At 33.8% G+C, this 27,742-nt stretch overlaps 2 protein-coding genes across 2 annotated transcripts; one reads left to right on the top strand and one right to left on the bottom strand.

The window, feature by feature from the left end:
- Positions 1-604: 604 nt before the first annotated feature.
- Positions 605-22,771, bottom strand: LOC110022603 (WD repeat-containing protein 3). Its single transcript, XM_020721639.1, has 11 exons — positions 21,855-22,771; positions 20,680-21,768; positions 20,224-20,346; positions 12,249-12,430; positions 11,932-12,163; positions 11,605-11,811; positions 11,160-11,288; positions 8,643-8,711; positions 2,987-3,109; positions 1,276-1,326; positions 605-1,192 (listed from the first exon to the last, which is right to left on the bottom strand). The coding sequence occupies exons 1-11, from the start codon at positions 22,311-22,313 to the stop codon at positions 1,034-1,036; spliced, it is 2,823 nt and encodes a 940-aa protein (XP_020577298.1). The 5' UTR covers positions 22,314-22,771; the 3' UTR covers positions 605-1,033.
- A 2,035-nt stretch (positions 22,772-24,806) lies between these two features.
- On the top strand, positions 24,807-25,506 carry LOC110022601 (17.1 kDa class II heat shock protein-like). Its single transcript, XM_020721636.1, has one exon. It carries the CDS (start codon positions 24,889-24,891, stop codon positions 25,354-25,356), a length of 468 nt encoding a protein of 155 aa, XP_020577295.1. The 5' UTR covers positions 24,807-24,888; the 3' UTR covers positions 25,357-25,506.
- Positions 25,507-27,742: the final 2,236 nt, after the last annotated feature.

The raw sequence follows: 27,742 nt of genomic DNA, 5'->3' as shown, positions 1-27,742 counted from the left end.
TCTAGCCCTTCATAGTCAATAGAAAACGGTCTGACAATCATGGGGAAATCAAGGTCTTAACTAAATTCAAATTCAACAAATTCATACCACTCAAGTTTCCACATCATAAAAGAAGCCAAAATCATAATCATTTTTCTTATCTTCTTCAACCTAGCCATGATATGATTGGTTAACTCCCAACTAAATTATGATGAACTGTATTTATGATCAATATCAGCAAAGAAAATTGGCTTGCTAGTTTATTACACTTAGGGACACTAAAATTAACACCCTCATGTTAACAGCAGAATTGTCACCTTCACTTAAACAAAATCTTCCCCCTGTAAGGTACAAGCATCCGCACTTCTTTCGAACAACGTAAACCCTTCAACCCGGCATGCTAAAAATTTTTATTTTATCTCCAACTAATATATTACACATTCAAGCACAAGCACACAGAAAAAGAAATTTGTACATCAGGCACCAATCAAAATCATATTAGAGTATATAGAACTTTTATTTCTCTTGCTTATAATATTCTACATCAGGAACATATATGGAAGTTGATACTTACTGGAGGGAGTCTCAATCCAACCCCCCTCAAAAAATTACATTTATAGCCCTTTTCCCTTGATTCTTGCATCTTATTTATTTATTTATTTATTCCTTTTTTTTGTTTTTTTGCATGTCAGGTATGGCAGTAAATCTTAGGTAACCCCCATATGAAAACCTGGTTAAATTCTGACGCTTTGACATCCATTGTGGTGTGTGTGGTCTGGAGCTTCACCAGAAATCCCCAGCTCCAGCACATTTTGATATTTTTTTATAGCTTGCTAGCTCATGTGTTCTAAATTAAAGTTCTTTTGGCTAGAATTCATCTCCATTGGCGTTCAGGATTACACAACACAAATTGGAACTAATTTTCCTTATATTTTTGGAACAAAATTTTCTATTTGATATAATATTTGTCAAAATTTGTACCCATACGGGGGCAAATAGGCATTATAAATACAATGTGATAATTATACAAATCAACTTTTTAAAGTTATAATAATCAGGAATGAATACTATCCGTATTCAAAATTTTTTGTTTTTTCTTTTTCCTCTTCCCATGGACGAACTTACCTGAATGCTTTGAGAGCTCCTGGCGGATATCCATGAGCTTTGCCTTTGCATTTCGGAATGGAGCGTCTGATCGCATGGACATCAATTCCTATACAGGTATAATAAACAAAGATGAAGCAGCGCTAATCTCGCAGAAGTAATTTGGATTTATATTAGCGTTGCAACACGTACCTTAAGATGCTCCATCGCAGCAATATTGAACCCAATGGTATCCTTAAATTCCTGAAGAAACAAGATAATACTTTAGATTTTCATCATAAAATTATGCCTTGAGTAGTAATTTCTACTAAAAATGAAAGCCAATCATCATCACTACCCGTATCCAAACTGTTTGGCATCAATGTAATGATTATTCAGTCTCCATTCATAAAAAATAAAAAAATAATTAAAAAATAATAAAAAATCAATATCTGTAACTTTTGTAGTATCATGAATTTCGAGATTTAGTTTCAGGTGTAACATCTTATTGGAGCATCTTTAGCCCTACATTGTGATGCCCAAAACAACTTTTTTCGAAAGATTTACATATATACTACTTAATTCTTATGTATTTACATATCTAACACCTATATGTCAATTTTTACATATCCGCCACCTTACCTATGCATGAAAAAGTGCATCACTTCTTAAAAGTTAAAATGATGGTATTTTATGTGATATAAAGGATTTGGGTGGTATAAATGTAAAAAGTAAAGTGTAGGTGTTAGATATGTAAATACAAAGAAAATGGGTGAAATGTATGTAAATGTCCTTTTTTTTTTGCATTATTTTCTTGTGTAAGTGCATTGATTATTTAATAGATTCAAGTTTCATCATACATCCAAAAGAGAAGAAGGCACATTTAGGGAGAAAAGTGCCCATGATTGAAACTTCGTACAAAGCATGCTAGCCTTACATTAATGATGATCTCTAAAAGATGAACATGAGGAAAGAAAAAGAGCTCCATTGCAATGAGTTGCATGCTCGCATAACATATGCAACATTAAATGCAATAATAACATGTTTCTTCAAAAAAAAAGTTAAATAAAAATATTTTTGAAAGTGCAAAAAGAATAAACTTCAATGTTAACTTGGTCACATATGAATTTCTAAAATCATGTTATTGTCTCACGTGAATTCCTAGGATTGCATTATTGCCTCGAAGAAATTCCTCAATACAAGTGGTCAAATCCAAACAGGGCACAACTAAAATTGCTTTAAACATTAACTTAATTATATGAACTTCTCCATTCATGTTATTGTGTCATATGAACCCACATCAAGTTATTGGTCATTTGAACAACACTGCAAATGCAGGGCGGGGATTGTGCAGCATTCAAAATTTGTTTAAAACATACAAATAAATTTTAGTAGGATTGATGGCCGCAGTAGGATAAATTTAGCCAGATTGTTCGAGAGTTGGAAGCTTGAGCTTAAAAATAGCACATTCTATCCATCAAAAGATGGTACAAAAAGAAAACTGTTAAATATAGCCTTATAATATGAATTCCTGAATCAGGCAAGTATCCCATATGAGCAAACAACAACTTGAGTTGCTAACGCATCAAAACTTTTTTGGGAAATTTAAATACATACCACACAATTCTTATGTATTTACATCTCTAACACCCAAGATTGATATTTACACTTATAAATCCTTGGTGTTATAAAGCTATGCATGAAACAGTGTATTTCACTTTTAAAAGATAGACAAGATGGTATTTTTGATATGATGTTAATGATTTTTGTGGTAGCCAAGTAAATATGAATGTTTAGGTGCTACTTGTAAGATATGTAAATATATAAAAATTGTGTGGTATGAATGTAAACGTCCCATTTTTTTTAGATCTATTAACAACTTTAAATAACACACGTCATCTTATATAGTTGAATAACTGAGTACCTTAACTCTTGAATGAAGAATATCCTTGAGTACGGCCAACATAGACCTGGCAGCAGGAGTAGTAGTCAATTGATTATGATGTGTCTGGAGAAGTACCGTTGTAATTCTACAAACAAGCGCAACCTGTATAAAGTTTAACACAAGCTTAGTTAAAAGATTTCACCAAAAATTGGCAGAATAAAAAATAAATAAATAATAAAAATCTGACTGAGAACCAAATGTTTAAACTCATTTGAAAAATCAGCCAGTAAACAATTTGATTTGTTAATTTTTAGTTACTGTATCTCAACGATGAATAACTAATAAAAAGGGATGCATTCTCAATTAATTTGATTCCCTAGTATTAAGCTAGTTTTGAGGCTGGGCCTTGACAATGGCTAGTTCTGCTGTAATTGATTTCAAATTCATCACAGTTCAAATTGCTTGTTGTTTGAATTCAATTTTGTAGGAATTGGATAAAAGATTTGCCATTTATAATTAATTGTGGATATGTTACTTTGGTTACTGTAGCTAGTGTTGCAGCTGCTTGCACCATCCATTGAGTTTATTCTGTTTTTGACCGTCAACACATGTACACAAATTACTATGAATTGAGTTTTGGATAAATTGGAACCAAATTGAACTGATTACTGTTAACCAAAAATATATACAAAGGTTTACTAAACCTTTAAAAAAAAATAATAGGCATAAAACAATTAGCTTTTATGTTAATAAACATTTAAATCTATGTGAAGTTGAAGGTAGTATTTTGAATGTGGTACAAATGCAACTGTGGTTAACTTCAGCAAAAGTCATCCCTTACACCACAGAAGAATTCAATTTCCGTTACATCTATAAGCATTTTCCTTATCTAATTTTTTTTCTAAATATCTTATTATTATTTCTGAAAGTTAATGATCTTTAACTGGGCAACAAGAATTTTAACTGGGCAAGCCAAATGTATTAGATGAATATAAAGAAAGAAAATTAAATATTGAGAAAGGAATCCACTACCACTTGGGTCAAAATGAAATAAATTATAAAAAAGCAATATTTCTCTTCATGACATCATAATCATTTGCTTGATGAGTTTAATCAATAAAACAAAAAACTAAAACTATAGCTAGATATATCAATAAATTTGAGAAATATCACTGAAGATCCTATAAAATTATTCTATTTATTTAAATTTAGTTTGAGACTTGATTTCAAAAGAAAAGACGCATCACTACATTCAAACAATTTAACATGTTTTTCTAATTGCAACAGTATATGGATCTAGAATTTATATTAAGTTATTTTAAAGAGCCATCATAGTGGTCATTGCATAATGATTTTCCCAATAGGAATTTATATATCAATGTGGTGGATCTTGAAGATAAAATCAATGATTTTGATGATATTTATGAGTTTGATTAGTGGTTCTAAGAATGCTTTAATTGATAATTCTGTGAATGGCATTTATTGCATAAAAGTATACCAACGTTAGAGGTTGACTGGAGGAGTTGAAATTTTTCAAAAATATTTTAAATATGAGGAAAACTGTGTAATTTATGATTGCTCAAAACCTATTAAAATATATGATCTTATGAATATTCATAGTTTGGCTATTTTTTTATAGATGATTCGTTGAAGTATTTAGTCTGTTAATTGTGCTCTCATTGAAATGGATTAAGTTTGTTAATTGTGCTCTCATTGAAATCAAGGAAAGACTAACAAATGTACATGTATCCAAATTATATGATTTTAAAATGGTAATTGAGATTTCTTACAAGACCTTTAGCATGATAATTAGTGAAGTGCTAAGCTGAAAGGGACGCTTTACTGAGAAGTTAAATGACGTGAAACAAAAATACTCTATGTTAGAGAATTCTATGTAGTTGTGAAAATCTTAGTTACTAGTGGCATTATTTATCATCAAAAGAGTTTGTACTTTAATTTTAATCATTTCAATGTATGAATTATCAAAAAAAAAAAAAAAACAGAGGACGGAAATGACAAACAAATTGAGCATATACAATAATATTCTTTATCCTAATTTGATATTCTGTTGGAACTAAGAACTAAGAACAGATCTATTGATATTTTAACTAGAGTTCCTGTCATTTTACAAACAATGTTAGTTAAGATAACTAATTTTGATCATATAAAAGAGGAATACATCACTCGTAAATATTTTAATGACAGTTATCATAACTTAAACAACAATTCATTCATGCCTAATGAAAAGAATATGCTGATGGATTATAATTTAAGGGTACTGATCTTAGCATTCCTAATTTACCATTAAGGTATTTTCTAATTTGTAATTAAATTTTGGTCGGTAGGTACATGGGGAGATATAAAACAATAGTAATGACTAGGGATAAATATTATTACTCTAACTCGAAAAGAGATGTGGTAGTATTATTGGTGTTCTTTCATAATATATGATTTCTAGCACAAGATCATATAAACCATTGAAAAATTTCTGCAAATCATAGTAGTATGATAGTATAAATTTAGTGCTAGATTTGCTACAAACCCTAAAAATGTACAACTCTATCTTTGTATTAATAGATTATTGCTCAAAAGATGTGGTTAAATCATATAACATGTCATAAAATTACTAATGCATCTCAAATGCTAAATTACATTTTAATAAGGTGGTTAAATTTTTTCGGTCATAAAAAGTATTTGTTAATGATAAAGATATAAAATTCATTAATTACTATTAGAAAATATTTTGGAAAAACAATGAAAGCACAACTTAAATTTTTAACAGCTTAGCTCCCCCAAATTGATAGGCAACTTTATGTGCTTAATGACAGTTTGTGTCATATATTATAGCCTAACAAATGATCATCTAGGTAGAAATTGATATTAAAAATATGTGGGTTTACATACAATTCATCTAATTAACAAGTCCTCTGGCATTAGCCAATATGAGATTGTCATGGTGTTTCAACAAAAAAAGTTCGAGTTTAGATATTACTTTTACACAATCATTTAGCCTCTGGCTAATTAACAAGTCCTCTGGCATTTGTGTGATATATTATAGCCTAACAAATGATCATCTAGGTAAAAATTGATATTAAAAATAGGTGGGTTTACATACAATCCATCTAATTAACAAGTCCTCTGGCATTAGCCAATATGAGATTGACATGATGTTTCAACAAAAAAAGTTCAAGTTTAGATATTATTTTTACACAAACATTTAGATGACAAATGCATAAGAATATTCATAAAAAATGGCCCCTTCAAAAAAAAAAAGGGGGGGGGGGGGGAATACAACACAACCCACATATCACCCGATTCTATTGTATTTACATATCTAACACCTAAAATCCAAAAATTTACATTTCTGCCACCTAAAAGCTTTTAATAGCCTCAAAACTGCCACTTCATTTCCTTTAGTTAGATTCCTATTCCATCGGTTGCAATCTCCCAAAGCCAGGCTGCTCGTCAGGGAGGAACGAACTGGAACAAGCTTCTTGGATTACCTGAAGCTTTTCTTTTGCTTCATTAACAACCTCGGATTTTGTGGTTGCTGAGCACGTTAAAAATGCTCTCTATTTTATAAAGATATCAACAAGGAGAAAGAAATACAAATTTCAGAAATATAGAAGGATTGAAAACAATAACGAAAATTTAAATTTGAGAGAAAATCCATATATGATGATGAAGCTTATTCTTGTAATCTCAAAGTCCCAAAAGAACCAAGATATTCTTACTAGTCGCAATAAAGCAAAATTTATTCAAACCTAAGCATCTGAAAGAAACAAGATTTGAAGGAATTCTTGGTCTCCAATGTAGAAGACGCAGGTATTAAAGTGGAGGTAAATAGAGAAGATGAAGCAGAAGGGGAAGCAGTAGCATCAATGGCATCAATCTCTGGCATCAAAGAATAGTGGCAGTCAGCGGAGGCAGCAGGAGCTAATTTGGTTGGCAACGCAAATGGACTGTCAGGGAGATGCACGGGGCGGGATGGCGATTTAACAGAAGGCAACCGAGTGGTAGTTTTGTGGCTATTAAAAGGTTTTAGGTGATTGAAATGTAAATTATAGGATTTAGGTGTTATATATGTAAATATAATAGAGCCAGGTGGTATAATCCCCCAAAAATAAATAAGCTTTATATTGCTACACATAGGATGTATATAAAGTTTAAACCAAGTGACAAAGTACTGGTGAGCTTAAATGTCAAAAAGATTCCTTCAATAAAAGTTAAGAAATTAAATGCATGAAAGTCCATGACCATTAAAATGTTGTGGTACATTAAAAATACAACAAAACAAAAAGCTTTTATCCAACCTACTGGAGTCGGCTACATAAATCATGTTTCGCCATTTTGTCCTATAGAGTGTCATACTATCATTTAATTTATCAATTTAAGATCCTTTTTTATACAACATGCCTAAGTCCTCGTAGGTCTACCCTTCTACCTTTCTTTAACTTAAAGTGAATCTAAAACATCTACTCTCCTAACCGGATTATCAAATGATTGAAGTTTGATGTGATCAAACCATCGAAGACAACTCTCTCTAATCTTTTCTACCACTAGAGCTACAACAACCCTATCACGGATATATTCGTTTCACGGTTTGTCTCTAAGTGTAAAGTCACTCATCCGCCTAAGCGTTCTCATCTTAGCAACACTTAACTTTAGTTTTATGCTTCTTTTTTTATAGGTCAACATTTTGCGCCATAAAGCATTGGAGGTCTCACCAACATCTTATCAAATTTTCCTTTTAGTCTAAGCGGTATTTTTTTTATCACACAATAGGTGCATTCCTCCACTTCAACCATTCAACTTGAATTCTACTAATAACATCTCCATCTATATTCCATCACTTTGAAAAATAAACCTGAGATAATGCTTTGATCACTTATTGTTACAACTCTGTCACTAGATCTACTACTACTAAAAATTATATTTCATGTATTCAGTTTTAGATCTACTCAAACAAAAGTCATTAGACTCTAAAATAGACCTTCATAATTCAAGTTTTTCCTAAACCCTTTCTTTAGTTTTATCCATAAAAAGAATATCACCAGTGACAATCATAAACCAATGTACATCCTTCTGTAAATGTCCAGTAAGAGTATCCATACTAAAGCAAAAAGATATGCTCTTAAAGTCGATCCCTGATGTAATCCAACTGAAATAGGAAAATTTATAGATGGATGTGAAACCCTAATTTTGAAATAAACCTAGAATCTACAAGGAGGCTAAGTAGGCAAACTAGCATAAACTTTAGGTATAAAGCCCCCGGTTAAGATGCCCATAATTTTTCATTGTGTTGGGTGCATTGGAATCTTTTAACTATTAACCGATCATAAAACCATTTGTTTTGTAATCACATATACATTTATATACATACATACAATATATATTTATGTATTTATGTATTTGTTCGTGTTTGGTTGTAAGAAATTTTGTGAACATTAAATCAGCATGCTAAGCTCAAAAATGATAATTATGATAACCTAACATAGCCAGATAAAAGGCCACGATCAGAACTATATAATTTTGAAGCGTAATATCTAAGAATTAAATATAAAAGAGACTTAAAAGGCATCAGCATAAAAATTAACATCGTAAGGCACTTAAAAAAAATAAACTGAAAAAAATAAAAAAATTTTGGTGAAAAAAATAATTGAATACATGTTAAGAGCATGAAAAAAAAAAATACCTTATCAGAGTTTTGAACCCAATTCTTCAAGTAAGACATAAGCACAAGGGCATCAGAGTAAGGAAGAGACTGCAAAACAAGAGGAAACAAAGTAAATACAGATGCAGTCTAATCCCTTAAAAAAAAAAAAAAAAAAGAGGAAACAAAGAAAATACCGATGCAATCTAATCCCTCAAAAAAAAAAAAAAAGTATGAATTAAAGAAATGATAAAGTAATACTACATGATCTAATTGTGATGTCCAACAAAACAAGCAATTTCTTCTCCCTCCCTCCTGGCCTCCCCATTCTACCTCCCTCAAAAAAAATATAATGAAGCAAATCTCATTCACTATAAAAAAAGGTAACATTCAAATAATAGATTATGAATACATGAGACGTAGCATGGATATGGGTGCAGTTGATGGACAGGTATTTTTGTTGTTGAGATTTGAAAAATTGTGTAAATTAAGTTTTCTAGAAAAAGGGAATCGATAGGAGATAGAATAGGGGTGATGGATGGTGGCAGAGGAAGGACTCAATTTGTGTGGTAAAGACAAAGAGAAAGTGGACTGCAGGGGAAGGAAAAAAAAAAGGTATTGAACAATGGGTTATCAGGTTAGTAAAAGAAAATAGAGAGCGGTATGTCACGGACAAATAGTCCCACATTGGCTAGGTGTAGGGCCGAAAAGCAGTATTTAAGTCCTAGGCTGCCCACCACCCTTTTAAGGGCTCTTTTGGGAGGACAAGGTGACAAGTGGTATCAGAGCAGATTACTGCCTGCCAGGTGTGTGGACTCTCCATGGTCCAGTGGGACCCTCGGTGGAGCCGATCCGTGACGAGGGCGTCACGTGATTGGGTGGAGGAGAATGTCACGGACAAATAGTCCCACATTGGCTAGGTGTAGGGCCGAAAAGCAGTATTTAAGTCCTGGGCTGCCCACCACCCTTAAGGGCTCTTTTGGGAGGTGACAGGTAGATCAATATATAGGAAGAGTGGGTTCAATGGCTTGGAAAGACAGAATTATAGAGGAACGAGGGGGTTTTGGTCCAAAAAGTAGAATAAAGTTGGCTATAAAATGGTTATAAAATGTAGAGACTTGAAGAGTTCTGACAAAGTTCTTGTGACTTAGTCAACATATTTTTTCAATAGAATTTTGAAGACAAAAAATGTTAAATTTATTAAAGAAGTACTTCGATACCAACATTTAATATAAAATTTGATATTCAAGATTGTGCTAAATATAGAGAAAAAAATTGTTGAGTTATATATGCAAAAATAATTGAATAATAGAATAAAGGGGAAAATACTTAAAATATAGAGACCATAAAGTTATTAAAAAAAACTAAGATATTATATTTAATTTTATTAATGCATGATATTAAAAACTATCAATCTTTATTATCAAAAATAAGATACTATTCCGATGTGAAAGATTTAAGCATCTTGAATTTATTATATAGAAGAACATAGCTATAGATAAGAAAATACCCTTTTAAGTTGGGGTGAAATGGTTAAAATAGAGAAATGACTCAATAATTTTTATATGATAAAAGGATATGGATATCATAGATGCTTAAAGGGAAATTGTGTTAAATTGACATTGGGCCCACAAAGTTGTATGGATTTGAATGCTGAGCAAAAATTAATGTTAAGAAATTAGAAAAGAAAGAGCAAACATTATTCAAAACTACTTGTGAAAAATAAATTTGTGTGCGCGCATGTGCATGCAAAAATCTGGATGTGGGAGAGTAGTAGTTTTCAACATAAGTGGGCTTTAAAAGATAATATTTGATGTAAAGCAGAAAAGAAAACAAAATAACCCAATCCACATCAGTAGTAGCTTTCAAAATAAGTGGGATTTAAAAAATAATATTTGATGTAAAGCAGAAAAGAAAAAAAAATAACCCAATCCACATCAGCTATCAAGAAGATTGTCAATAAAATTACTGCAGTGCTGAGTGCATTTCCTTTGTCCATTACGCTGACATGAAGTGACAAACGAAATGAGATATGCAAGTAGAACCCAGCCCAAAGGTAAAACAGAATATGGAAATGTATAGAAAATCCACATCTGTAATGAACACAAGGAAATGATTAAGAGAATAATAGGTTATGAGGACGGGAACTGTTTTAAAGCAAAAAGGGATACTTAGTTTTGGATCTGGAGCGATAGTGGAACTTAACCGCATCTTTAGTTACAAGGAAATACTAAATATCAACAAAACCAATTCAAGAGATCAAACTAAAGGTCAACAGACAGCTCGTAAACAACATAGCATTTTCCTGAACAAGTCCATAAGATGCACGCACATCCAAATTCTTTACAACCATACAATAAAATTTCTTACTCTTTAAGTAGAAAGAGAATACATGAGCCTTAATGATATATTTATGTAGAACATGCAGTCACAAGCATACAACTATGATTTTAATATTACGATGCAATAGCTTGAACAGCTTAATTAGCTTAATAAGAAGTGCGCTTCCATGAATTTAATGAGTAAAGAAAAATTGAATCAAGCAAAATTATCACAAACCAGTAGAGTCTGCTCTAGGTCACTGGTATGAACATTGGAAATTGAATGTAGAACATAGTCAGAAGGAGAGAGTCCACTCATTATAACATTAGGCTGGAATTGACCAGATTTTCCATTTTGTCGGTCCACCTGCATATGTAAAAAACAAATATTTTTTTAGAACATACTCCATTTGACATCGTTCTACGATATACACCGTTATTCTATTATTGTGCTCTTTTATAACGATTATCAAAAAAGATACCCTACAACTACGGTAAGGAAATTCAAAGTAAATCAAAAACATTTTCAAATAAATATTTATCGCAGCAGCTTATACAAATATGACTTCACCGCAAGCTAGGATATGGACATGTACTCAAGCTACATAAAGTTTCTTTAGAAATGTTATAAATCAAACATAAAAATTTCTAAAGAATGAGAAAGTGAAAATAAAGAAGCATACATTGAACTGATCATAGCGTTTTAATTCGTCCTGAGCTGTATCTAAAGCATCAATAATCATGTCGGCTGCAGTGATTGTTTCCTGAGTTTTCTTTCCCGGCACACCAACTGATCCGTCCTCCGAAAATTCTTCTCTTAGTGCATATTTACTTTCAGTTGTTTCCAAATCGGATTCAAACATCTCTTGTAGCCTTTTCTCTCTTTCCTCCTGCACATTGAAAAGTTAAACAAGTGGCTATTAGCCAAATGACAAACAAACTTACAATCTAAAATTATAAAATTCAGCAAATGACAAAAAATAATCAGACCAAAAATGGAAGTAAATTACCTCAGGAAAAAAAGGTTCTTCAGTCCGATCCCATCGACGGATGGAACGATCATGGGATCCGGTGATGAAGAAACCGCCATGTGTACTAATTGTGAGGCACCAAATTTCAGCATGATGCCCCTCCAGAGTTAAAAGCAGCTCAAACTTATCAGCATCCCAATACTTAACAAGTCGATCTTTCCCCACGCTAAACATGTAATGTGTATTATGTACAAACTTCACATCCATAACGCTGTAAAGAAAAAAAAAAGCTCAAATGTGCTTTCATTAACAGACTTAAAAGTTAAAATGATTTAGTTTAGTGAGAGTCTAAAGACCTGTCAGCATGGGCAAATAAGGATTTGTGGCAGTCACCAAAGTCTAAACCCCAAATCTTCAAATTTTTGTCTGCAGAACCGGTAACAATTAGATCTCCATCTGATGAAATGTCCATGCAGAGCACCGGCAACTTGTGACCATATAGTGTAAGAAATTTCTTCAAAGTATTCAACAAATAAACCTGCAGATATGTTTTAGATATATGGATTAAACTACAAGTAAAACGCATCTCCTACAAAAACAACATTGATAAAAATGATAGATATATAGAAATATATTAGCTAGTTATAGGTCATCACCATCATCACTTGCCATGGGGCCTTAACTCTGGATATTATATCCTCATCTATATTCTATTAGTCTATATAAAGATCAAAAATGTTTAACTATCAACACATGTTTGACGTCCACGAGCCTAGTTTGCAGCCCACGGGGCTGTACACCCCAAGCATGGGTTAAATTAAAAGGAAACAAAATCCTAATTTCCCATACATACTTGAATCGCACATTTCTCCCATAACAGAAGGCCTTCCACAACAAAAGAATCAGTCGGCGTCTATCTCGCAACAGACGATCCCAAAAGCCGCTTTTTCCCATAGCAGACAATCCCGCCGTCGCTTCCTCCCACATGTAGTGTGGCCAGCAAAAGATCCAGCACTTTCACATGCAGCATCTGCTCATCTAACCAGGTCGGATTTTATTTTGTAAGCACTAAGCACACAAGTTTTAATGTTTTATAAGGAATTAATCGCATATTTCACTGTAGCTACAGTAAAATCCTGCATTGATTTTGATCTTATATATTTTTTAAATTTTATGTGTGTTGTTAGTTATTAATTTTTAATGGAATGGGGGATTGTGTGACAGATAGTAGTCGCACGAGCAAGGACTTTGCATAAAAATATACAATAAGCACACCAAATGAACAGTATTGCATATGTAAGTTTTGCAATCAAGTGTGCAGTGGAACAATAAACAACATGAAACAACATTTTGTCGACACAATCAAGGGCACCAAAACTCCACTGAAGTTCAAGAGAAATGCAAGAAAATATTAGAAGAAAATGCAAAAGTCAAAGCATAACATGACAGTGTATTAAGTGACATTAGAAGTAGTGCAACAAATGCTTGTGAAGATCAAAATGTCAATAATTCATCATTATTGAACTCCTCTTAGAAGACACAAAGTTAGAGATCCAATAGATTCTTTCACCACAACATAAGCCAGGAATTTTGCTCTAAATTCCAAGTGGAAAGAGATGAAAGAAAATAAACATATACGGCAATTGGAAGAATTTGTTACTCGGTCGGATTGGCATTTAATGTTGATCATATTATATGTCTACTTTTCAAGCACTTGCTAACATTGAACTTGATTTTACTCCACTTACAATGCATGAATGACGAACTTGGATACTCAAATATGAAGCTGCTACAATACAACCAATAAGATATTAGAAGAGCATAAGAAGATACTGAGTAAATATGGACGCTCAATTATGTTAGTTATTTGGACAGATGAAAAAGTAAGACTTTGATTAATTTTCTTATTAAAAATCGAGCTGGGATTTTGTTCTTAAATCTGTGGATGCTTCTAATCATTTAATGGTATAAAGAGTTGCGAGTTGTTAATCTCTTATTTAAATGACATGATTGAGGAAATAGGAGAAAAAAATATGGCACAAATTATAACAGATAACGAGTTAAATTATATGAATGCATAAAAAAATAATGAAAAAATACAACATATTTATTGGACACCTTGTGCGGCACAATGTAATGACCTCATGTTAGAAGAAATTGAAAAGTTGAAAATTCCCGAAAAAACATTTACAAAAGCAAAACAAGTTGTTAAATTCATTAATGAACACACATGGATTCTTAGCTTGATAAGATCTTTTACAAAGAAGGGGGAATTCGTTCGTCCAACAATCACAAGGTTTACTAATGCATTTTTTACCTTTCAAAACATTTACAAGCAGAAGCAACCATTTAGGGCATTATCCTCCTTTGAAGATTGGTGTTCCGATCAATGGGCTAAAAAGACAAAAAAAAAAACAGCTAGAGTTGTTATTTTGTTCGATCCATATGTTTTGGGTCATCTTGCTACCACATCAAAAGTGTTGTGCCTCCTGTAAAAATTCTAAGAGAGTTTAACTAAAAAAAAAAAAGGGTCAGACATGGGTTATATGAGTTAATGGATTCAGCAAAGAAAACAATTACTTTTAATTGTGGGTATGATAAAAAGAAGTATGAACCTATTTGGAAAAAAAATGATGCAATATGAGATATTCAACTTTATAAATTGCTGGATGCGTTGCTTATTATTTAAACCCTCAATTTGGCTTTAAAAGTTAATTTATCTAATGATGAAGTATACAAAGGTTAATTACTTGTATAAAAAGAATGTTGGATTATGAAGATCGTCTTACAGTTAATATTCAACTAGAGTTGTATGATAACTTAAGATGAGACTTTGGGAGTAAGGTTTTTATACTCAAGAGAATTAAGATCTCATGTTGATTGGTGGATAAGATCTGGTGGAAAATTACCTGAGTTAACAAGTTTTGCTATTTGATTTCTTAGCCTCACCTGCAGTTAATAGGGTTTATGAAAGAAATCGGAGCACTTATGAATCGGTAGTAATTTTTTATTTCATAAAATTTATTATTTACTTTCATATATCACCATGAAAATATGACACTAAATAAAAAGCAATGGAGAAAAAGGATTCATGTAGTCGACCCCACATAGTTGGATTATGGATTAAGGCTTTGTTGTTGTTGTTGTTGTTGTTGTTGTTGTTGTTGTTTCATATATCACCTCTTAAAAATAATATTTTTTTATTTTAGATTCATACTAAACAGATGAACATGTTAGAGCACAAGAAATTGAATACTAAAGTGTAAGTAAGATATAATGCTAGATTGAGTGAGAGAAATATAAAAAGAAGATAAGACTTCAATCCAATATTGATAAATGACATACACTATGATGATGATTGGATTGTTGAGAAAGAAGATTCAGTGCTTCCACAGGAACCTTCTTGGGTGAATGAAAAAAAACAAGTATTAGATGTTGATGTAATAAAAAATGTACTCGTAACTATTGCAGCTGAAAAATAATAAAATATTACATAATGAAGAAATAATATTTTTATAGCATATTCCCTTTAACCAATGAAGTTGAATGAAAGAACAAGTTTTATATTTACATTTAATTGTCATCTACATAATTATGAATTATAATAGAAAAAATCATAAATATTTATGTCATTTTGTTTGTTTTTATAATTTAAAAAATAATTATAAGAAAAAATAAATTGTAATAGCAACAAAGATTGAGCATAATATTGATTCTTTAATGAAGTGGATAATAAATGCAACAATATACAAAACGTAGTTGTGATTTGGACATAGCTACTGATGAAGAAGAAAATTTTGAGAATGAACTTGAAGATGAATAACATTCAAGAATTGAGATCAATTGAGCATAAATTTATTTTTTTGGCTGAAGCATACTTACTTACTCTTATATGTTCTTACTTTTTGTGGTGAATTTATGTTAATATCTAGAGGATTCCAATCTTAAAAAACTTTTTCTGAAATTGAATGAGTAAGTTATTTTAATGTATCTTGATAATTTTTTTATTAAACACTAGTTTATTTTTTATCTCTTAATACTAATAATATTTTTTAGATTGTGAGGTTTACATCTAGCGCTTTGGGAATTACCGTAACAGCTAAAACGCCCCTTCCAACGCTCGCGCCTTTTAAAACAATGATTACATATCATATATCCGACTTTTAATCTATTAATTTTAGGTTCTCAAACTTGTAAACATAGTTTCAAACGTTCTAATTTTTAATTTATTTTAGTAGATGTTTCATAGATTAGAACTACTTTATCTCAGAAAAACATAATTGAAGGAATCCCTATAACCACTACAAGAAATTTGAACTCAGTTAAAAAAAAATTGAAGTCAATATTAATAATGTTCGTAATCTGTTGTAATTTTAAGTTCTTTTAACATCATAGCTTTGACAGACTTTTTCTTCCATAGCGTAAACAAAAACCAATTCTCATGATAATCATGTCTTCTCACAATCAATAAAAACTACATCTTCTCTATTTAAATACTTTTAATTTTCATGATGCGAGTGTCTCCCTCGTCAAAATTGGACAAGACGTAAGCTAGATGTCTCCCGTGTCTAGACATGACATAGCTCTCTTCTGGCAATGTGGACCTAATCAGAAGAAGAATTTGAGGGCCAACCAACTGACCCAGCATGAGATTACCACCTCCATGTGAGAGAGGGCCCACTCCTAATTACCCTCGTGTTATTTATTTACTTTTATTGTGTTTATGTCGAAATTTTGTCATTATTTTCGCTCGGGACAGCCGTCAGCATTTTCGTTTCTCTCTTATATGGTTGTATCTGAGGGTCGATTGATGCTCCAACAGTATCTCGCTCCTGAGATGGTGATGATCCTTCCTCTACCCCTCAGCAAAGTTTCCACATCACTCCCTATCACTCGTCTTTGTTGTAACGACCCAAATAGTCGTTCAAGGTTGTTTTTTCTGCAGTTCCAACAACCGTCATCGCCTTTCCCCTCACTCCACTTCGCTATCATCATTGCCCCAACCCTCCATTTTTGCAGCCACAGTTGTTTCAACCCTTCCGCTTCGCTGTCAATGTTGTTCCCGCCCTACATCTTCACTGTCGCTGATGTTCCAACCCTTTCTCTTTGTTGCCATCGTTGGTTTTTCATGCAACCATCAACCTTCCCAACCACCCCTCACCATCCTGCATTGTAGTTGCCTTGTTTAACTAGCCATCTTTGCCTGTTGCCACCCATCTCATGTCGTTTCATGCAGTCTGCAGCTTTTCCAGCCAACTGACGCCCTTCACCCACCACATTGAAACCCCTCCTGCTGCAACTGCCACCGTCCAACACCTCATCCCACCCATTCGACCACCTACCACCACTTCCAATCCACCGAGCGCCTTCCAACCCACATATTTGATTACCAACCTTTTGGGATACAACCTTAGTTGAGTTTGTGTGTTGTGTTTATTGTTATTTCCTATTTTAATTATCTGGTTGTAATTCCCTATTTGATTTCAGTAATACTATTTATTTTTCCTATTATCATTTGGTCAACTCCATATGTTTAGGGCAGCTGCAGATGTTTGAAGAAGCAGCTGTAAAACTATTGAAGAAGTTGTTGTTAAAAAACTGCAATGACTGTCACAAAAAAAATGAAAAAGTCAGGCCATAGCTTTCTAGCAGGTGCGTAGGAAGCCAGAACTGGTGAAAAAATGCAGCTTTCAGCAGCAGCTTTTTGAGAATGCAGACAAAACACAATTTTGTCAAACAGAAAAAACTACGGTGCGACACCGCATAGCCACCGCAATGCAGCACCAAACATACTCTAAATATGTTTGATGTGTTTGGCATAAATCCATCTAACTTGTTTTCTTCCTAAGAAAAATTCGTTAAATCCACTTAATCATTAGATTTAGTAAATCAAATTTTCATAAAAAAAGAAGAAATGGAGAGAAAACTGGATTTGACAAAGCGTTGGATTTAGCTACTTTATTTTTTGCATTTGATTGAATTTACGTTAAATTCAGACGTAAATCATATTTAAAAGGTGATCCTAAACATGCCCTAAACGTCAACCATATGATGACACGGTTAGGAGAGTAAATGTTTTAGATTTGACTTATGTTAAGTAGAGGTAGACTTACAAAAACTTGGGCATGTTCTATAAAAAATTATATTATTTTATTTGAATTAAATGAAAATATGACACTCAATAGAACGCAATGGAGAGAAGAATTCATGTAGGTGACCATACTAAATGGGATAAAGGCTTGTTGTCGTCGTTGTTGTTAGTATCAAAAACATTACATAAATCATTAAAAATTACAACTTTTAACATACTTACTATCATGTTTGGAATATTTTTAGCTTTCTTATTTCTAAATTGAGAGAGTAGCCTTAGATGGTTTGGTCACAATAAATGTCGACCATCTGATGACCTAGTTAGGAGAGTAGATGTTTTAGATTTGACTTATGTTAAGAAAGCTAGAGATAAACCGAAAAAGGCTTGGGCATATTATATAAAAAATTATTTTAATTTATTAGAATTAAATGAAAATATGACACTCATTAAGTCAATGGAGGAAAAAAAATTCATATAGTTTACCCCCATTAGTGAGAAATAGTTGTTGTTGTTGTTGTTGTTGTTTGAAGGCGCATCTCATTTCCTCAATAATTTTAAATACCTCCTCACTCCACCACCAAGTTTGAAAATTAGTATATTATCTATTTATAGACTCCTCTAAAACTTCTACAAACAACAATCTATTTCATAAAATTAGTAATATGATTCACATAGGATTTGAATCAACACAAGAATTCTAATATAATTCTCTTAGCAATCTATCATGTAGAAATGATTAATTTTTCAACTTTCATTTTTTTTAGTCTATTTAAGGGTATCTATTTATTTTTATGTGTTGCTTATGCTCTTAAATTTAAACCTATAAATGGAATAATACATTATGTGGTCAAACTGACTCCAAAATTTGAATTATAACATTTATAAATAGATTTTTATTTGATTCTCACTGAAAAGAAGTCTTATTTATGGTTAAATGGCTCTATTTTCTAAAATATTTAAAATCTCTTCATATTTCTTAATACATATTTCACTAATATAAGATATCAAGAATTTATAAAATCAAATATAGCTTTCCCATTCCACTTTAAACTCTTATTCAACATTCACCATAAATCCTCCCATAAATCATCCTACCCTAACTTATATGTACAATAAAATCACCCTCAATAAAAATCCTTTTCTCACTAAGCTATATGTTATGATAAATTATTCATCACTTCCCAAATTTAATTTTTACTATTTTCTACCCAACTTAAGGAGCATAAATATTAATAACATTTTCAATTTACACAGTTATAATTAACATAATTAAGATTACACTATCATTAACTTGCACACTTTAATAATTTTAAATTTTAACTCCTATTCACTACAATTTCAACCATCATTTTACTATTAACATTTCAAAAATATATTAAACTTTATCTAATCCAATGAAGTTGGATTTTTACCTTTTCCAGTTAGGCTTTTTGTTTTGTTGCAAAAAAGCAATATTTATGTTGCTTCTAATCATTATGTCCTACAACAATAGTATATATCATCCTTCTAATTATTATACCACATTCAACATTCTCAATTTTCAAATAAGCTAATCCTGATTTTAAACAAAAAAAATATTTGTAGTATTCACTGCTTCTTTTCACTTCTCATTCAATTTTCAAAGTAAATATAAACCAAAAACTAGTTTTACCTTTGAATCTCAACAATTATTGCTTATTTTTTTGCTGTGGTCAAACAAAATTGTAGTGTTTTGGTGGAGACAATTTAGCAAAATCTTGCCTAATTTTCATCGTACTCATTAAGTTGATATACATTATTAATGGGTTCATAATACTAATCACTCATCAACTTCACATTGCAAATAGGTTGGATCATGGCACATTGTTTTAAGGAGCACTTTGGCGCTAGCAAAATTTAAATTTGTAATAATACAATCAATTTGCCATAACTTTAATATTGGTCGTCAACTAAATATCAACCATCAAAATTTGTCATCTAAGCTTTGGACTGGCATTGATGCTTGTTTTAATTGGACATCTATGCAAAAATTGATAGGGATGTCGAAAAAATATTTAGGGAAAAAGCAATCACATCTAAAATTTCTTCCTTTAAGTTGTTACAGTTCTAGAAAAAAAAAAAGAATTTATAGACCATCGGAAACAACAATGTCCATAACAAAATTCTATCATTTAATAAAGATCTAATGCAAATGCCTTAAAACAGATATGAGAAAAAGCCAAAATGGAACAAAAAAAAGAATTGAAACAATGCAAACAAACCTGGACAGTGCAATCTAACAAAGCAACAGCAAGGTACTTCCCTTCTTGACTAATTGAGACCACAAGAACATCGTCGTTCATGTTCAAAGTTTTTACATTCTTCACAGTCAACTGCTTAGAATCCTGATAAAAAACACAGTAACAAATTCATTAGTTATCGCATTAACATATAATGGCACAATACTGAAAATGAAAGCAAATTATAAAAAAAAGAAACTTTTTTTTGGGAAGATGGACAATTGCATTTTGTGATAGCAAAATTGTAGGAAATATTTAGTTTGTTATGGCTTACTCCAAGGCACCCACACTTGTTAGAGGTCAAACTAATGATAACGAAAACAGAATATCGATAAAAAATTTCTCAAATAAATATGGTCTAATTTCAAATAATTCTTATTTTTCAAAGAAAAAATGTGGGGATGCATCAACAGGAATAAACCATAAACTGAAACTCACTGTCTCAGGTTTCCTCTTTAACTGGTATTCCCAAAACTTGACATCTTTATCAGCACTTCCAGTGACAAAGCCACTCCCAACAGAACCATTGTCGTCTGGTATTGGCACAATGGACCGGATAGCAGCAGAGTGAGCTTCAATAACATCAGCACGGGTACCACTTCCAACATCAATGATCTCCAAGGTTCCACGCTTTGTTCCAACAAGTGCATGACGGTCAGCAGGAGCAAAGGCACAGCACAAACCATAACCAGACTCAATGGTTCGAATGCAAGCACCAGTACTAGGATTCCACACCTTCACTGCATTATGACTGGTTGACAGCAAAAGAGTGTTGTCTGAGCTCAACGTGACACTTCTTATATCAGACCGATGACCAAGAAGCTCCACTGTATGTTTCTTTTCAACTTTTCCCTCCTCAATGGAGTAGGTCTCCAACATATTATTGTTTAATGACAAGGACAAAGTGCCAACAACGCCTTTAGTGCTAACCGTAGGACAGAAAGCAATGGAACAAATTTTCCTGCTTGCACGTAGGACATGTAAGCGTTTAAACACATCTGAAACTAAAACATCTGGCGATAAAGCTGTCACACCTGAAACATTCTGTAAAGAATCCAAATCCCCATTTTCATTTCCCTCTACCAATGCCTTAGCCAAGAGTTTTTCTTTCTTCCTTCTTACACGTCTTTTAGCCTTGCTTTTAGCATTGGATTCATCCAAAACACGATATATCTCAACAGTCATCCCTGCTTCTTGGCAAGCAAGAAGGCTACCGGACTTGCTAAACCTTACAGTGGCAATTCTATCCTTGCTCTGACGCTTGATTTCCCCATAATGCTTCAAAACGTCCCATTTGATAGAATTGTCCATATCCTTCCTTATCAGGAAAAAGCGAAGTTCAAGGTCAGCCGACCCAGTTACCAAAAACCTCTCATTTGGATCAACATCCAATGACCAGACCTCACTTTGGTGCCCGCTCACAATTTGAACGCAATGCTGCATCTCGAGATCCCATACCCTAACAAACTTGTCTTTCGAGCAGCTCACTAACTTTTTATCGGAGTCAAGGAACGCAAGATCTGTTACCTAATAATTGCCAGTGGGTGTAATGAAAAAAACCAAGCAACATTTTTCAATAAGATGGACAAATTGGAAATAGTTGAGAAGTTAACCTGATCTCGGTGACCCTTGAGGCGAAACATCCCGTTCTCCGCGACGACATCCCAGAGCATTATGTCGCAGTCCTTACTTCCGGAGGCCAGGAGCGAGCCGAGGTTACTATAGCGCAGAGCAGTGACAGCAGATTCGTGCCCGTTCATTGCTGCCTCACAAGTACCTCTGCTGAGGTCCCATAAACGTATGGTACCATTGGCGTGGCCACTGGCGACGGAAGAGGAAGAAGAGGTGGAAGAGGAGGAGGCGATGGAGGTGACGGCAAGGGAGTGTGAGGAGCCCGAGGAGGGAGAAAGGGACGCAGAGCAGAGGCCCTTCTTAAGGTCCCAAACGGCGACCGAATCGAGGGCGCCAGCGAGAAGGTGCTTGCCAGAACTATCGTAGGAAATGTTGGAGTCTACGGAGACGATGACACCAAAGACCAGACGGGGCTCGTATCGGAGGTAAGCTTTCACCATTGTGCCGGCGAAAGCGTGTGCGAGACTATTTTTTTATCTGTAGTAGAGAATGGAACGCTGGAGGGAGGAATTTATGAGAAAGTTTCCATTGCCGGAGAATGCGAACCTGGATGCGACATTGGCAATCGACAGACAGACCGCAGCTGAGGCGACACCGCAGCAGGAAGACGAAACCGCAGCAATCCTACGAACCGCAGCTCGACAGACACGAAACCGCAGCAGGAAGACGCCGAGGACTCGTTGGGCGCGAAAGAGAAGAGGACGATCGCGAAGAAGATTGACGAGCGCAAACTGCTTCGTAGTCGTCGTCGAATACGAGAACTTCGTCGTCGAGCACGAGAGGCTGGATTGAGGGGCGAATTAGGGTTTAGGGTTCAGCGAATCAGGCCAGGTTTCCAATCGGGCGAAAACAGATCGCCGCCGACCCCATCGGGCGAATTAGGGTTTAGGGTTCAGCGAATCAGGCCAGGTTTCCCTATTTTTTTAGAAATTAATCTGTCTATTTAATTTAATTTATTTATTAATATAATATTTTAATAAAGTATATATTTATTGTTGAGTTTTGCATTCAAATACTTTATTAAAATATTATATTAATTAAAATATTATATTAATTAAAATATTATATTATATTAAAATATTAAAATATTAATCCCTATTTATATACTTTATTAAAATATTATATTAATTAAAATATTATATTATATTAAAATATTAAAATATTAATCCCTATTTATATACTTTATTAAAATATTATATTAATTAAAATATTATATTAATAAATAAAATAAAATAAATAGACAGATTAATTTCTAAAAAAAATAGGGAAGATTTACAAGCATATCACTTCATGACATTTTACCTATATAAGAAAAGATGTATTTCTCTTTGCATATATATGTAAATGGCCCAAATTTCTTCAAAATACTCGTTTTATATTGTCATCTCTCAAAACTATTTAGGGTTCAGACAAATCCTAAGCCCCAAATCTCCCACGCAAAACATCTTCTTTCATCGAACACATGATAATCAACGAACCTCGATCGATGTTATTTGGTTTCTTTGGCTCTAGAAGAGGCTTCTTCTCCACCATCACAGTAAGCACTCAACCGCTGATGTCGCATCCAGATTCGCATTCTCCGACTTTTTGATCAATTCCTTAAGCCGGTGTTTCATCCGCAACTACAGATAAAAAAAATGTCTCGCACACGGTTTCGTCGGCACAATGGTGAAAGCTTACCTCTGATACGAGCCCCATCTGGTTTTCGGTGTCATCGTATTCTTAGACTCCAACATCTCCTACGATAGTTCTGGCAAACACCTTCTCGCTAGAGCGCTCGATTCGGTCGCCGTTTGGGATCTTAAGAAGGGCATCTGCTCTACGTCCCTTTCTCCCGCCACGGGCTCCTCCCACTCCCTTTCCGTCACCTCCATCACCTCCTCCCCTTCCTCCTCTTCTTCTCTTCTGTCGCCAATGGCCACGTCAATGGCATCATATGTTTATGGCCTCTAAAGAACCGCAAGAACATCTTTCTTGACCTCTAAATCTAAAACCAGAGACACGTCGCTTATATTGTAGCAACTTGGGCATGATCTGCATTTAATTTTATATAAAAGAAACATATCAGCATGAATGTTGAGAAAATCTTACGGTCTGATAAAGAAGCCTTCTAAATGGTAGAAACAATGAGTATTGATCAACTCGTTAATATATATATATTTTTCGTAACTATATATCAAACAACTAAAATTAATGTTTTTTCATGCATAACATCTAACTAGCCTTATCAAAATTAATATCTCAACCAATAGAGAATGTCTCCCTCTAGAAAACCCCATGCTCAACATTGCAAGACATCCAAGGGAGTGAGAGGAAGTGACAGGTGGGGCAAAGGGTAAAATGAGAGCACATTACAAAGTAGACTGCTGGGGTCTGTTTGTAGGAATTGGAGCTTATTAATAAGATGTTTAAAAATAATCTGTTATTCAAAAAATTACAGAGATTATTATTATAAATATATATAAAGTCAGACCACAACGAAAGCTGCTACCGCAACCAATCAGGAACGGTGTAAATAAACTGATTTCAAGGAATTAAAAATACGAATAAGCTGTCAGAACACGGTTTATTTAAATGATCATGGATACAGTTTAAAAATATTTAGAGCTTATAATATTACATAGAAAAGAATTGATTATTTTGAAGGGGCGTTAAGATCCACTCAACTCTTATGTATTTTCATTTCTTATTCAGACATCTAATTTTTTTTTTTTTTTATTTATACCCCTCGAAATACTTATCAAATCAAAAGAACCGTTAAATTTCAAAAGAAAATACATATTCCATACTTTCGATGGTATGCTTGTAAATACCGTGCCGATGTTCTCTGAAGCTTCACTTTCGAGCTATCGGGTTCCTTCCAGAACCCAATAGAAGCTTCGCGCACTCTCCACTCCCGCATGGCTCCAATTGCCCGCCCCCATCTTCCCCCTATATATTCCCCTGTCACCGCAAGCTCAAGCAGAGGAAAATTAGAAGCGAGAGCAAGAGGGAGAGATACAGGGCAAGCTGAAAATGGATGCTAGAGTTTTCAGATTGGAAAACCCCCTTTTCCACGCACTGCAAAGTTTGGTAGATCTGCCGGAAGAAATGGAGAAGGCCTTCAACGCTCCGACGAAGAAGTATGTTCGAGACGCGCGGGCGATTGCTTCCACGCCGGCTGACGTGAGGGAGAAGCCGACGGCCTACGAGTTCATCCTAGATATGCCTGGAGTGAAATCTGGCGATATAAAGGTTCAGGTAGAGGAAGGTAACGTGCTCGCCATTACAGGTGAGCGGCGCCGGGAGGCCGAAGACGGCGTAAGTTACCTTCGATTGGAACGACGGGTAGGGGAATTTCTGCGCAAGTTCTCTCTACCGGATGACTCCAATCTCGAAGCCATAACGGCTGTCAGCCGTGATGGTGTTCTGACGGTTACCGTGCAGAAGCTGCCGCCGCCCGAGCCTAAGAAGCCCAAGACAATCGAGGTCAAGATTGCGTGAATTGATTTAGTTCATCTGAATTTTTAGGGTTTGCTTTACTGTCTTTGCAAAGTGTGTTGGGGTTGTGTCTAGGGATTGGTCTGAGATTGAATCTTTGTGATCTGCTTTGTTTCCAATCGCTTTTTAATTGCTTATGATACTGTTACTAAAGATTTTATGGTTTCCAGAAAGCTTGGTTTTATGCTTCGCATGTTATATGATATTGGGGTTCTTAATAAGATTAGAAGCGGATCATTGTTGAGTTTTGCATTTACGGTTCCTGAATTTGCCCTCTATATGAAACTCTTTTCTATGCTAGCAGCTTGCTGAAGAGGAATTTGATCTTAAAATACTCTTTAACCAAGATGAACTTGTCTGACTGTAAGAGTAATTGAAGTAGATATGGGTTAGATTTTCGTTCCATCTCTTGTTACCCATTCATAAACATTGGTCTTCCATCAAATGAGTTAATTAATTATATCCATTTGTTGAATCCGAATTGTAACGAGCGGATCAGTTCCGATTTGAAATTCTATCGATTGTTTCTACCATTAGCAAGACTTCTTTACCGGGCCGTAACGTTTTCTCGATATTCATGCTGATATATTTCTTTTATACAAAACTAAATTCAGATCATGCTCAATTTGCTACAATATGACAGTGACTTTATAGATGCTTAAAAATACAAATATTTAATACTGTTGTTAAAGATTTAATTCCTCAGCAACAACACCAAAAACTTAACAATGGTTATAGATTCGATAAAGATGTATATATAAAATATTTAATAATGGTAAAGTCACACTTATCAATGCAAGTATATGTATCACTCAAGTAATATAGGGCTCTAATGGAGTCCTAGATATCGATCCAATAAGGAGTAATATTAGAACTACGAACTAAGATTTTAGAAAATCAATACTTAATCACAACAATATAATTTAAATTGCTTATATGTCACTAATAGACAATTGAAATAAATATGTAATTTTAATAACTCTTAAATAATTAATTATACTAACAAAATTTTTAATGTGATATTCAATATATAATAAAGCATTCTTTTACTTGTCAAAAAATTATAGTGTATGGATAAAGTGAATCACTTCAAATTGTATTATGTCAAATATGAGCGTACCTATTCTTTACCCTTTGGTCCAGACATAAAAAACATTGACTAATCTTACGCTTGTTTACTGAATCTACGACTAGGCTGGGAGGATACTAGGCTGGGAGGCTGGGAGGATACCGGCTTTCACTTCAGAGCTCTTACGTTCCCCTCGTCTGAGGGTTAACATCTACACTTTAGCACCCAAACGATAGGACCGAATTGGAGATTTTAGTCTGTCACTCTAAAATCTCTAATTCTACGTCCGATATTTTTATTTCCCTATTTATTTGCACCCAACTTCCAAGGGCTTTGACCTCCCTAAATCTAGGATGTAATCTTCACATTAGTTGTAAAACTCAACATATTTTAACAAATTAATTGACCAGATTGAAAGCAAATTAAGATTGAAGTGAAAAGATCATCATAACTTCTTTAACATTTTCATGATTCAACAAATTTAAATCACAATTTCACAAATTTCAAGACAATGAGAAAGACAGAAAATTATTCAAAACTCATAGGGAAGACACAACAAAACTCGGAATTCATATATAAAAACAAAGTCATACAAACTACAACAAGTAAATAGCACTTATCTTTAATTCCTCCCCAAGCAAATTCCTCGAAGTTCCTCTGAATCTCTTCCTTTCTTTACAGCACACAAAATTCCTCTTCGAAGCGGCAAGAAGGAAGAAATCTCTCAATTTTCCTCCACTCTTACAATCTCTAAAAGAATTCCTCATAATTAGACTTTCTATACATTACTGGGGCTATTTGACGTTGTTTTAACCTTCCAACTCCTCGAACTCTTGAGCCTCTCCCTTGTTATTTTTGGTCAAAGTCTTCTATTAAGGATGTGGATGAGTTTTCCCGAGATTTACCTAAGCATCCCTCCAAAAATCGTCCATATTCAATGCACATTTGAACATAACGCCGATCTCATCGTCGGCGGCCTCGAGGGCGCTGTCGGCGAGCTTTCTAAATTATTTGTCTGGAGTCTCGGAAAAATCTCACAGTCGGCGCCGTTGAGTTCGTCGTAGGCGCCCTAGTTCAAATCTTCACATTTTGGTCCTTTTAGCTCCAAATTCGCTCCTTTTTACATATTTTTGCTCCAATGACCATAATTTTTCATACCTGCAACAAAACATCAAAAATACATTTTTTTAAAGTGCAATATCATTAAAAACAGTATAAAATAGATATGAAAATCTCAATATATTTTCCTTTGGTCATCATACAAGCGAAATTTCTATGATTTTAGATTTAGAGGCGACGAAAGATGTCTTGTCATTCGAT

The sequence above is a fragment of the Phalaenopsis equestris genome, unplaced genomic scaffold, assembly GCF_001263595.1.
Source record: "Phalaenopsis equestris unplaced genomic scaffold, ASM126359v1 Scaffold000198, whole genome shotgun sequence".
Lineage (NCBI taxonomy): Eukaryota > Viridiplantae > Streptophyta > Magnoliopsida > Asparagales > Orchidaceae > Phalaenopsis > Phalaenopsis equestris.
The sequence above is the reverse complement of the archived record's forward strand: the minus strand, read 5'-3'. Positions and strand labels throughout refer to the sequence as shown.